This window comes from Nomascus leucogenys, chromosome X, assembly GCF_006542625.1.
Source record: "Nomascus leucogenys isolate Asia chromosome X, Asia_NLE_v1, whole genome shotgun sequence".
NCBI classification, from domain to species: domain Eukaryota; kingdom Metazoa; phylum Chordata; class Mammalia; order Primates; family Hylobatidae; genus Nomascus; species Nomascus leucogenys.
In genome coordinates, this window is record NC_044406.1 from 20584674 (window position 1) to 20598042 (window position 13369).

The 13369-nt window shown below is 41.5% G+C and overlaps 1 protein-coding gene across 2 annotated transcripts in view; it reads left to right on the forward strand.

The window, feature by feature from the left end:
* Window positions 1–13369, forward strand: part of PHEX (phosphate regulating endopeptidase homolog X-linked) — a 220776-nt gene that overhangs the window by 53845 nt on the left and 153562 nt on the right. For both annotated transcript variants that reach the window (XM_030806771.1, XM_003261145.4), the window contains exons 6-9: window positions 4447–4515; window positions 8065–8181; window positions 11019–11102; window positions 13162–13307. In XM_030806771.1, coding sequence (XP_030662631.1) covers window positions 4447–4515; window positions 8065–8181; window positions 11019–11102; window positions 13162–13307 — 416 coding nt within the window. The remainder of the gene's footprint in view (window positions 1–4446; window positions 4516–8064; window positions 8182–11018; window positions 11103–13161; window positions 13308–13369) is intronic.

Here is a 13369-nt window from a genome sequence, read left to right on the forward strand (position 1 = left end):
TGTTGGGTGCATAGGTATTTATAATTGAGATAGGCAGTATATTGCTATATCTCCACTAGGTCCTTGCCTTTTTTTCTGGCACTAAATGGCACCTTAAGCCTACGTTTGCTTTGACTCTAGCCCAAGATCAGAGCACTCCCAGTCCAGATATAGGGGAGGTCCTAAAGAGGATATCCTGGCAGTGTGGAAAAGCTGGCTGGCGGTTAGTGTACAGGTGACCTGTGGAATGAACCTCCTATGGCATAATGCTGCTGAACAGCCACTCTGATTTGGTGTCTCCTTTGGCCGAGTTACAGAGCAGAGTTGCCAGGGCTGGGTATGGTAGTCCCACCTCCCCTCTTTGTCTCTTGCTGTCTTCAGGAATATATCTCCCTTCAGGCACTCATGATGCCTTCTGTGGGCTAAAGTATGGGCAGGTCTTCTGTCAAAGAACCCAAGATGGTCAGGAAGCTGGTTGTCCACCTTGATCTCACTTTTTCCAGTGTAGGAACTATGAGTCAGGGAAAATTGCTGCAGGCTTGTTACTGGACAGATTGGTTGGAAGGGCATCATAGACAGAGAAATTTTATTCTCCTTTGTCTGCTTGGACTTTTTTCACTTCTCTGTGGCCTCAGCAACTGATTCATCCGTATATTTGAGTTCTGGGATATTGCTGGTGAGAATCTTAGTGCTGTATATTTGTTTTTAGTTTCCTGTGTATATGTTGGGGTGGGGAGGGAAGCCAGCTTCTGTCTCCACCACCATTTTGAAACCTGAAGTCCAGACTCCATTTCCTGTCTCATAATTTGTAAGCTCTTTCTTCTTGTATTACTACTTTGTCTTCTAACTTGAGGTTTATTATCATTGGAATGCCAGTTGTAATTGGAGAAAACATTTATATTTTCAGTTAAATGTGTTGGATTTCCTAAAAAACATATTTTATTTTCTGCTTACAGTATTTAGATCAGTTGTAAATGCAAGGATTTAAAAAATCTCAAATAACACAGTGTCCTGATGGCTTCATGAGAAAGTCTTTTGCCTCAAGAGTTTGTATGTTTCTGATGAGATTTATTTGACTGACCTTATTCAATTTGTTGGTTGGTGTGTTTAAAATGTTCCCTAGAAACCATAACAATCTGAAAGTTTATAAAAGGTCTAGTAACCTCACTTGAATTATCTAAACTTTTACAATAAGTGGATTTAACTTTATTTCATGAGAGGGAAACTTTGGCTTTCTTGATAATATCTACACAGTTTCCTTTCCTATGAGACTCAAGCTCAAAAGATTCTTCAAGTGGTCCAAATTTAATTGAAAGCCAAAGTGTCTTAATCATAATGTTGTGTTTCATGATCGTGGCTTGCTTAATTTTTGGAAGAAATGGTGGCAGATTGGGAATTGCAGTAGGACGAAGCCAGGAAGGCTTGTGACTTTGTCGTTTCAGGCCAATTAGAGAGGGTTGAACAAAATAATTTGAGCATTTTAGCAGTATACACAGACAAGATGGATGTTTTGAAAGTGCCTTTTTCCCCCTGAAACAAGAGTTATGTTTTTCCTGGAATTTTTCATAATATCACTAATTCTTAACGTGGCCTTTGTAAAATTTGTTGTGTATTAAGGGCAGTTTCATGGAAAACTGTAATCTTACACAAATTTATGTATTTAGGAATAAAATATTTAAGATTATAGTAAGATGAAAAAGAAGCTGAAGGAGATGGATCAAAACAGTTTAAAGTCATATAAACTAATGGTATGGGCATGTAGGATTCAGTTTTTATTCAGATATTACTAATTTTTAACTTGTTATTTAGATTTTGTTTCTTATTATTTTGGCTTAATGTTTAATGTGTGAATTAGAGATTTAATTTGGAAAAATCTACTCTTCTTGAGATTCATTTTATTTATCTTTAGTCAGTTGCTGATATTCAAGAAAGAACAAACCATAGATTTAGAGAAGGTACTGGAAATTTTTTTAAAGTATCTTAAAATTTACATAAATTCATTTTTTGTGATGTACATGTCTAAGTTTTGACAAATGCATAGAGTCATGTAACCACCACTGTAATCAAGAAATAGAATAGTCCCATCATCCACCCCCAAATACCTCATGTTATCCCTTTGCTAAGTCAAGCCCTCTCCTCATGCCCAAACCCTGTTAGCCATCACTTTGTTCCCTGTTCCTGTAAAGTTTGGCTTTTTCAGGATGTAAGTAAAATTCACCCATGTTGTATCAGTTCATTCTCTTTTATTGTTGAGTAGTATTCCATTGTATACCACAGTTTATGCTTTCATGGATTGGAGGACATTTGAGTTGTTTCCAGTTTTGGGTGATTAGGAATAAAATTACATACAGGTTTTTGTGTGACTTTAAATTTTTTTCCCGGGTAAATACCTAGAAGTAGGATTGCTGGCTCTTATGTAAATGTATGTTGAACTTTATAAGAAACTGTAAAATTGGTTTCCTTCCAAAGTGGCTGTGCCATTTTGCATTCTTACCAGTAATACATGAGTGATCCAACTTTTCCACATCCCCACCGACAGTTGTCAGGTTTTTTTTTTTCCATTTTAACAGAGCTATAGTAGTGTTTTATTGTGGGTTTAATTTACATTTTCCTAATGACTAATGATGTTGGGCATATTTTCGTGTGCTTATTTTCTATCTTCACATGTTCTTTGATGAAGTGTCTGTTAGAATCCTTTGCTCAATTTTAAATTGTTTCTTTTCTTATGGTTGGGTTTTGAGGAATCTTTATGTATTCTAGATACACGTCCTTTGTCATATATGTGATTTTCAGATATTTTCCCCATTCTGTGGGGAAAGAGCAAATTTGTTCAATGTCGATAAAGTCTAATTTATTTTTTCTTTTAAGGATTGTGATTTTATTGTCATGTCTAAAAACTCTTTGGCTAACCCCTAGTAACAAAAATTTTTCCCAATATTTTTTCCAGAAGTTTTATAGTTTTAGGTTTTACATTTAGGGCTATGATTCATTTTCAGTTAATTTTTGACTAAGGTGTGAGGTACGGGTAAAGGTTTATTTTCTTTTTGCTTATAAATGCCCAGTTTTTCTTTTCTTTGAGACAGAGTCACACTCTGTCACCCAGGCTGGAGTGCAGTGGCACCATCCCAGCTTGCTGCAACCTCCGCCTCCTGGGTTCAAGTGATTCTCCTGCCTCAGCTTCCCAAGTAGCTAGAATTACAGGTGCGTGCCACCACGCCTGGCTCATTTTTGTATTTTTAGTAGAGACTGGGTTTCACCATGTTGGCCAGGCTGGCCTTGAATTCCTGACCTCAAGTGATCTGCCTGCCTTGGCCTCCCAAAGTGCTGGGATTACAGGCATGAGCCACCACACAAGGCCTGGATGTCCAGTTTTTCTAACACGCTCTTTGAAAAGACTGTCTTCTTTCTTTTGTTTACCTGTGCTGAAAGTTGTGATTTTTTTTTTGTTTTGTTTTGTTTTTTTTCCCGAGACAGAGTTTTGCTCTGTTGCCCAGACTGGAGTGTAGTGGCGTGATCTCTGCTCACTGCGGCCTCCATCTCCCAGGTTCAAGCGATTCTCCTGCCTCAGCCTCTCGAGTAGCTGGGATTACAGGCACATGCTACCATACCTGGCTAATTTTTATATTCTTAGTAGAGACGGGGTTTCACCACGTTGGCCAGCCTGGTCTCAAACTGCTGACCTCAAGTGACCCACCTGCCTTGGCCTCCCAAAGTGCTGGGATTACAGGTGTGAGCCACCACACCAGCCTAAGGTGCTGAAAGTTTTAATTCAAGAATTTATACTATACTTTTCTATCACCATAATTCTACTTACTTAGTTGTCTGGTTATTATTTGTGTTTTTATCACTTATCCTAAACCTTCCAGAGAGGGTTCTAACATTTGCAAAGGTTTCTCAAAACAAAATTATTTGATTCCATTCAAATAAAAAAAAATCAATGCCATATGTTATTTTAGAGATAAGGAGTTGGAAAAGTCTGATTAATCAACTCTGTACAGATTGGCATTTTGCAAAAATACTGCAATGAGAAAAATACTGGATCTGGTGATAGGAGACAATGATTTTAGTCTGAGCTCTGCCCAATCATGTTACCTTGGGAAAGTCACATCGATTATCTGGCTTTTGTTTCTCCTCCCATTGAATAAGGGGGAATAGCTAATAATCTCTAAGATCTATTCCAACTGAAATAGCCTTGTTGTTATTCAGTGTTGATAGGACCTCAAAAGGCTTAGAAAACGTAAATTAGAAAAGCAGGGGCAGGTCTCTGATAGTTTATTATATCCGACATTGCCAAAGTGCCTATTTGCATGTAATTCTGAGTGTACTGAATTCTTTTTGTAATGGTGACATGAGCTCAAAATATGGCTGGGATGCAGACGATTTCGTCACTCTTGTTAACGTGGTACGTAAGAATTTACAGTGCTAGCAGAATGTTTTCTGTTTTTTTTTTTTTTTTTTTTTTTACAGCTGGACCAAGCAACACTCTCCCTAGCCGTGAGGGAAGACTACCTTGATAACAGTACAGAAGCCAAGTCTGTAAGTTTTACTCATATTCAACTATGTGCCTTACCAGGCTGCTGTCAGGCCCATTAGTTGTTCTAAGGCCACTGCTTCTTTACTGGAAATGAGCAGTGTGGCTATTCAATGACCATATTCCCAATGCAGGAAGACTTTTATTTAGGCAGATAAATTCCACTCCCTGTCTTTCTAGAAGTCTGCTCATCAAGGCTGTACAAGTCTCAGTACTCAATGCCCTTATCTGGCTTGGGAGACAGCACTCCCAAATCAAGTAACAAAGAAATGAGCTTGCAGTCATTCATTCCTCAGAAGTGCAGAGAGCTCACTATCAATTGCAGAAATAAAGCGTCCGAAGGGATACCCAGGAGACAAATGGTTCCCAAATTGTAATGCTTTAGAATCACTTGGGAGGCTTTCATTAAATGTTGCTTCTTGGGTCACAGCCCTGGAGAGTCTGACTTAGACTTGAGGTAGGGTCTGAGAATCTATATTTTTAACAGGTGTTCCAGGTTAATGGAGGTTTAATAAGAATCAGAAAGGATCAATCAAGTTAGACTTCTTGGATTGGCTTAGAAATCTAGCAGTCTCCTGGATATTGGAAAGAGCTGGTTCATTACTGACACTTTCCATTTATTTTGGAAACTTTATTGAATTTCCAAAGGAGCCTCAGACCTAGGTCCCCTGGGTCTATGCTGATACTAACTTCTATACATAGAAGGCTCTGGAGGGAAGCTAACTAAGATGCTGGGCAGCTTTCTTGCTGAGGACACTCATCAAAGAGGGTTGGCAAGTTTTCCTTCCCAAAAGTGGACAGAATGAACATTTGCCAATGTCAGGGGAGGGTGTACCCCTGGTATTGATGGAGTCTCAGCAACCAGGCTCAAAATCATCTTCCCCTATAACCTATCAGTCAAGTCCTAGTGATTCCACCTTAAAAATATCTCTTCCGTCCACTTGGTCCCTCTTTTCTATCCTGACTGCTATAGGTCAGATTCTTGTTAACCCTTGCCTTGACTACAGCAAGTAGCCTTTTAACTGTTACTGCTTCTCCTTCATCACATTGTCTCCTTAGCACCAGTTGAGAAGTTCTGTTCTCAAAGCACTGTTCCTAGCATGCCTTTGCTCCCAAGACAGGATCTAAATTCTTTAGAGGGCTTTCAAGGCTGCCTCATGTCTTTATCCCAAGTCATCTTTCCTATCTCATCTGGATTTGTTCTTCCCCCAACAAAAGCAGCTTGCCCACTGTATTAGTCCATTCTCTCTCTCCTAATAAAGACATACCTGAGACTTGGTGATTTATAAAGGAAAGAGGTTTAATGGACTCACAGTTCCACGTGGCTGGGGAGGCTTCACAATCGTGGCAGAAGGTGAATGAGGAGCGAAGTCACATCTTACATGGTGTCAGGCAAGAGAGCTTGTGCAGGGGAACTCCCATTTATAAAGCCATCAGATCTCATGAGACTTACTACCGTGAGAATATGTGGGGGAAACCACCCCCATGATTCAATTATATCCACCTGGCCCTACCCTTGACATGTGGGGATTATTACAATTCAAGGTGAGATTTGGGTGGGGACAAAGCCAAACCATATCACCCACCTCACAGGACTCTTCACTGCATCAGAACCAGTCTCCCTCAAATGCTATGTCCCCAATTTCTCCAGGCTAGATTTTCTCTCCAGATCTTCAGTTTCCAAGCATGTAGCAGCTTTATTAAGGAAGTTATTTTGATGTCTTTAATGTTACAGTTAATAATTACATGTTTATCTCCCTCACTGTTTGGGAACCAGACACCGCATTATTATTTTTTTTCTGTACCACCGTCTCCTAACATATGCACAGAGGGCCTACCAAGTCACCTTGTACGTTTGAGTAGGTACTCAATAAATACGTTTTTTGGGTTTTCTTTTTAGATAGAGTCTCGCTGTGTTGCCCCTGCTGAAGTGCGGTGGCATGATCTCGACTCATTGTAACCTCTGCCTCCTGGATTCAAGTGATTCTCCCACCTCAGCCTCCCGAGTAGCTGGGATTATGGGCATGCACCACCATGCCGGGCTAATTTTTGTATTTTTAGTAGAGACAGGGTTTCACCATGTTGGCCAGGCTGGTCCCAAACTCCTGGCCTCAAGTGATCTGCCCACCTCAGCCTCCCAAAATGTGGGAATGGAATTACAAATGTGAGCCACCACACCCGGACAATAAATATGTTTTGAATTGAACTAGGAATAGCAAAATATTATTTCTATTTAAGACTCTTTTCTCCTTCCTTCCTTCCTTCCTCCCTTCCCTTCCCCTTCCCCTTCCCCTTCCCCTTCCCCTTCTCCTTCTCCTTCCTTCCTTCCTTCCTTCCTTTTTTGAGACAGAATCTCCCTCTATTGCCCAGGCTGGAATGCAGTAGCATAATCTCGGCTCACTGCAACCTCCGCCTCCTGGGTTCAAGCGATTCTCCTGCCTCAGCCTCCCAAATAGCTGAGACTACAGGCGTGCACCACCACGCCCAGCTAGTTTTTTTGTATTTTTAGTAGAGACAGGGTTTCACCATGTTGGCCAGGCTGGTCTTGAACTCCTGACCTCATGATCCACCTGCCTTGGCCTCCCAAAGTGCTGTGATTTGAGGTGTGAGCCACCGTGCCCAGCCTATTTAAGACTATTTTCAAAGCTTGCTTACTGATTCAACAAAGATTTATTAAAGGCCTGCTATATGCTAAGTACCGTATAGGTCCTAAGGTCACACACATAGTAAGAATAGCTTACAGAGTCAAGGTGTAAGTTAGTAAATCTTATTCCCAATGCATGAGAAGGAGGTCATTTAATACCTGATGCGTCGAGATCTCACAAACGCATCTGAAATGAGAGGTGGGCCTAAGGCAGTTCTTTAATTCCCATTAAGTAAGGTCACCCTGCCCTACCCAATGACATATGATTATCCCCAAAATGGGTTTATGAGTATGTAAGAAGGAAATTGTATATTTGCTATTTGTTAGGTTTCATATCATTGTTCCTCTCTTTTCTCCTTTTTTTCCTGAGCTAGGGAGCAGGACTGTGAAAACTGTAAAAAACTGAAAAGACACAGGGCTGCTGTCACTGGTCTTTTATTTCTTAGTGTGAAGGTGGGTAAATTGAGTTGCAAGAGAATAAATCACACCTCCCACCATTCTTTATGGATCAGGCCTCCTGCTTTTAGAAACAGTTCTTTCCCATTGTTTTATTAAAGCCTCACTTGTCTGGAAAGAGGAAGTCTGACCTTTAACTTTCTATTCTTGTCTCATTTGGAGTTATTTCATGTATCCATAATATCGACGGTTGCCAGAAAACTAGTTCTCTTGTTGCTTGATGGCTGGACATGTCTGTCTGTCATGGAAACAGTACTCAAGTAGCCATCACTTTTTTTTCTCCCAAAGTGTTATGTGGGTGGCTGGTATTGCATAATGCCTGCACCATACTTTGAGTACAGAGTGAAAATAAAAGACATTTATTTCCACCTGCTATTTTCTGCTCTTCCATGTCTCTGAAACATATTTCCTAATAAGCTATTGTCATGCTCACTTTGTTCTTTATTTCTGACAGTATCGGGATGCCCTTTACAAGTTCATGGTGGATACTGCCGTGCTTTTAGGAGCTAACAGTTCCAGAGCGGAGCATGACATGAAGTCAGTGCTCAGATTGGAAATTAAGATAGCTGAGGTAAGTCTTCACTGAAAATCTCTTTCTTTCCTTTACTTTCTTTTCTTTTCCTTTCCTTTTATTAAAGGCAGTATATCCTGAATGAAAATATAAATTGCAAACAAATAATAGCATTTTGTGTCACTGCCCTTTGGGCCCAAGTTAGAACTAATAGCATCCCCCTTAGGAAGTAACAAGAAGGATTGTGACAGAAGAGCTCCTCATTCCTTCCACCTCCCTGGTTTAAGCCCATTCAGTGTCCATATGTTGCTCAGCTGTGGCCAAAGAATAGCAGCAGAGAGACCCTCTGACCGTTTTTCCTGGAGAAACTCATGTTTGGCTTAAATAGAAGATAGATGTTTAATAAATCCTTAGTAATCTGGCTTGAATGGAAGGTTGCTTTTAATCCAGCCCATGTTTTATGCTATCCCCACTCAGAGTCATTCTGGCTTAAGTTCTGGGCTCAGGGAAGTCTGTCCACCAATACTGGATATAAAAGTTGGTGTAGAAATAGGTAGGACGTGCTGGTAAGCATTTTTAAACGACCTTTCTGGTATTACTTGGTACCTGCCCCTGTTTTTCATTATTTTCTTGCCCTACTTTAATGAATATCATTGTGTCATATACATGACACAGAACTACATGTCTATGTAAATTACCTTAACTTCTTGTTGGCTCATTGTAGAGACAAAAAGATGTAAAAACAAACTTGTGGGCAAAATAAAGAGAACTCCTAAATGGTTAGCTTTGTTTATGGAGTAACATTTTTCTAGAAGAAACAAAGTGTAAAAATCTCTCCGTATGTTCCTAGGCCAAGAGGGAATAAATGTGGTAAAATCTGCTTTTGGGGAAACCCTGTAGTGAAAAAAATGATACTTTTTACCAAGAAACTTATGCATATGTGTTGGGAATCTTTTACAAAAGAAGTTGGTAAAAATCTCGAGGTGAATAAGAGTCCAAATGTTGACTGGTTTTGTTTGGCGAGGTGGTGGTGTTGGTGTGTTGAGGTATGGAGTAGAGATGAAGGATAAGGGTAAGGAGGAATCCCGTTGCTGTGATGATGTTCGTGTATAGCTCTCTCCAAACTCCTACTGGCAGTGCAAAAAGTGCATTCCTGCATGTCACCTTTGAAGACTGTGAAGACTGCTGCAGATATTTCGAAGTCCAGGACTGTGCCTCTGAGCCCTGTCTAGAGTCTGTCTGAATTCTCTTTCCAGGCACATAGGAGGCCCAGGGCTCTCATTTGGACTAAAACTCTGAAACAGCAGGGAAGGCCTTGCCCTGAGCCAGGGATTTGGACCAAAAAGGGAACTAAAAACAGCTGGGCTGAGGCAAGACTGGGAATTGTCAAGAGGCTAAATGAAGTGACAAATCTGTTGTGTGGAGGGGAGTGGCTGGCAGAGAGCTGAAAACAGCTCTGAGGCCAAAGGGCTCCAACTTGGGGCTGTGAGACTCCGAGGGCAGAGGAGGGGTTGGTGGAAGAGGAGTGTGGATATTCTCTGAGGCAATGATTCACACAGAGCCAGGAGGCTGTTTGTAAGTTACGTGTGGTCTCTCCTGCGGAGGGTGAAGAAAGGGAAGCTAAGGACACTGAAGCATTTAGCAAAGAGGGGCCAGACGTCTGCCAGTCAGCCCTCTGTAATTTTTCCCTTGAAAAATCACTGCTAGTAATGCTCACCTCCATATCTTACACTACACGTCACTAGGTACTTTTAAAATTAGTGGGATACATAGTCCTATGGAAACTTCTGAAGCTGGGAAGACAAGACAGTCCAGCCCAGCACAAATAAGTCCTTGTAATTACAGCCAGGGAAGCATATACTTAACCAATCCAGCTAGAGAGATGTGTGCACAAGGAGAGGTCTTATTGATGGAGTAGCCCTTGTGATTGGAACCAAGTGGAGTGTAATTGGAAAGGCTTGCTAGATGCAGTGAGTCTTGGGCAGTCCTGAGTCATAGTTCAAACCATGGAGGTGGTGATGGTGGATAGGAGATGCAAGGGTAGGAGAGTCATGTGTGCAGTGGGAAGGTGGCAAGTTTAATGCAAGGGAATTAGATGATGGAAGGCCCGAAGGCAAAGTCATGACGTGATTGAGGGGTGGATATGTGAGCTACTGCTGGTCAATGGAAGTGATTAAGATGATCCTTGAGGAAGATAATCATTGCTGCTGTTCTTAGGTTAAACATAGTGGAGGCTAGAAGCTCAGATTTGGTGTTGGCCAAATGGCCAAGAGCATGAGTATTGGGAATTGAAAGAGTATAGAGTCAGGGCTAGAGAGAGGCAAGTTTTGAAATGTGTGTCCAGGCGGTGACTGAATCCGTACCTCCACAATGGGGCTAGGGAAATCTCAAGGCCAAAGAAACAAGAGGGGAAATGAGGGAATGAGCTGTTGACAAAATGATCACGGAGAACAGTGGCATCCAGATAGTCTTGTGTTCATCAGTGAAAATTTGCCCCTAGAGGTGAAGGGATGGTCTATGGTTCATGAAATATTGAAATCATTCTCTGGAGACCACAGGTGACAATGGGATGTTTACCTCAATGTGCAACTTAAGTTTGATTGTCAAAATTGAGCCAGCAATAGATTTTGCCCATCCACATTATAGATTGGGAGGGAGATTTTGGGTAGTTCTTTTTGTACTGGGGACAATATTTCACACAGAGGAGGATATGAACGTTTATTTTCTTAATCCTGCCTAAAGTGATGTCTTTTTTTCTCTCCCCCCAAGTTGGGCACCACACCAAAGCCTTGAAAAACTTTATAATACTATGCAGATGTTTTGGCACATGTAGGAAGTAATCATACAGTAAGAAATGGTTCACTTGAAAAAAAATAACAAAAATCTCTTTCCAACAGATAATGATTCCACATGAAAACCGAACCAGTGAGGCCATGTACAACAAAATGAACATTTCTGAACTGAGTGCTATGATTCCCCAGGTTGGTGAAAACTATCCAGAAAACTTTCTCTCAACTCGGCATTTTAGAAGGGATTGGATTTCATCTGTGTGTAAATTTCTGTCTTGTAAAACCTGCTCTCAGTCTTGTTATCATCATCATTGTCAACAATCACATAAAATATCCCTTGTCTGTGTATTGGGATGCCTTCTGTTACAGGAAACAAAACATCTTTCCAACAGTGGCTTGGAAACTTAAAGCCTATTTTCTCACATGACAAAAGTCTAGACATAGGTAATTGTTGGCATTGGCTCAGCTGTTTAACAATGTTGTCAAAGGCCCAAGTTCTTTCTATCTTTCCATCCTGCGGTGTTTAGTGTGTTGGCTTTTTGACTTCATGTCTGATGACTCATGGTTGCAAGGTATCCATCACAGCTCCATATATCACATCTGCTGTCAGAGCAGGAAGAAGGGGAAAGGGCCAGTGATGTGTCTAACTCTTTTACTAGGAAAAACAAGCCTTTCCAGAACATCTCCAGATGTCTTCCCTTTATTTCCTATTGAGTAGGATTGGGTCACGTGGCCACTCCTAACCACAGGGGAGGTTGGGCAAGTGAGTAACTGGTTTTCCATTTCAACAGTGGACACGGGCAAAGGAGAACAGGTTGGGAAAAGACTTTTAGAGTAGCCAATCTGAAAAACACCATATGGTGTTTTAGGTAAGATAGGGATGCTCTGAAGAATGGAGGCATGTTACTTTCTGTGTTTTTGTTTGCTTTTTTGAGACACAGTCTTGCTGTGTCACCCAGGCTGGAATGCAGTGGCGTGATCTTGGCTCACTGCCACCTCTGCCTTCTGGTTCAAGTGATTCTCCTGCCTTAGCCTACCGAGTAGCTGGGATTACAGGTGCCTGCCACCACACCTAGCTAATTTTTGTATTTTTAGTAGAGACGGGATTGGCCAGGCTGGTCTCAAACTCCTGACCTCAAATGATCCACCTGCCTCGGCCTCCCAAAGTGCTGGGATTACAGGTGTGAGCTACCATGCCTGGCTGCATTTACTTTCTGTGGCTGCCTATTTCCTCTTGTGTTAAAAAAAAAAAAAAAAAAAAAAAAAAAAAAAAAAAGCTGTGTCACAGAGACAAATTATGTACTGGGGCATCTGTTTCTGTGTGTATGTGCGAGTGAGGGAGAGTACAGGACAGAGAAAGGGAGGGAGGGAGAGAGAAAATGTACAGTATAGAGGAAGAATTTAGAAGGAGGGAGAGAGAGAATGTACAGTATAGAGGAAGAATTTAGAAGGAGGGAGAGAGAAAATGTACAGTATAGAGGAAGAATTTAGAAGGAGGAAGAGAAATGCAGGAGAGAAGGAGGGAAGAGTATGGGAGGAAGAAAGAGAGTATAGAATAGAGGAAGAGTACAGGATGGGGAGAGAGCAGAACGGGGAGAGAAAGACAGAGGGGAGAGTTCAGGAAGGAGGAAGAGTACTGGAGGGGGCCAAGGGAGTGAGGGTGCATATTACTGTGTTAGTGGATGTGTGGGTGTTGTCCAGGTGTAGATGGTACAGAACACATGCTCCATTTGTGATTAAGACAATAGGTCAGGCCAAGCACGGTGGCTCACGTCTGTAATCCCAGCACATTGGGAGGCCAAGGTGGGTGGATTACTTGAAGTCAGGAGCTCGAGACCAGCCTGGCCAACGTGGTGAAATTCCACCTCTACTAAAAATACAAAAAAAAAAAATTAGCCGAGTGTGGTGGCAGGTGCCTGTAATCCCAGCTACTCAGGAGGCTGAGGCAGGAGAATTGCTTGAACCCAGGAGGCAGAGGTTGCAGTGAGCCAAGATCATGCCACTGCACTCCAGTCTGGGTGATAGAGTGAGACTGTCTCAAAAAAAAAAAAAAAAAAAGACAATAGGTCTGGATGGCAATGATCAGGATGGCAATGATCAGGAGTTCATTTTCTAGACTTGAGTAGTTGCATCTTGAATTATTAGGTGTGAAATCAAAAGAAATGAATGATGCTCAATCTACTCTATCTGCCTTTCTTACTTGCTACCTAACAGAGATTCTCTCATTCTGTTTTGTTCTCTCTCCCCTCAGTTCGACTGGCTGGGCTACATCAAGAAGGTCATTGACACCAGACTCTACCCCCATCTGAAAGACATCAGCCCCTCCGAGAATGTGGTGGTCCGCGTCCCGCAGTACTTTAAAGATTTGTTTAGGATATTAGGGTCTGAGAGAAAGAAGTAAGAACTTTCATGTGAATTTTACTGTGACTTTTGTGTTTTCTTTAAATTATAAGGGCTTC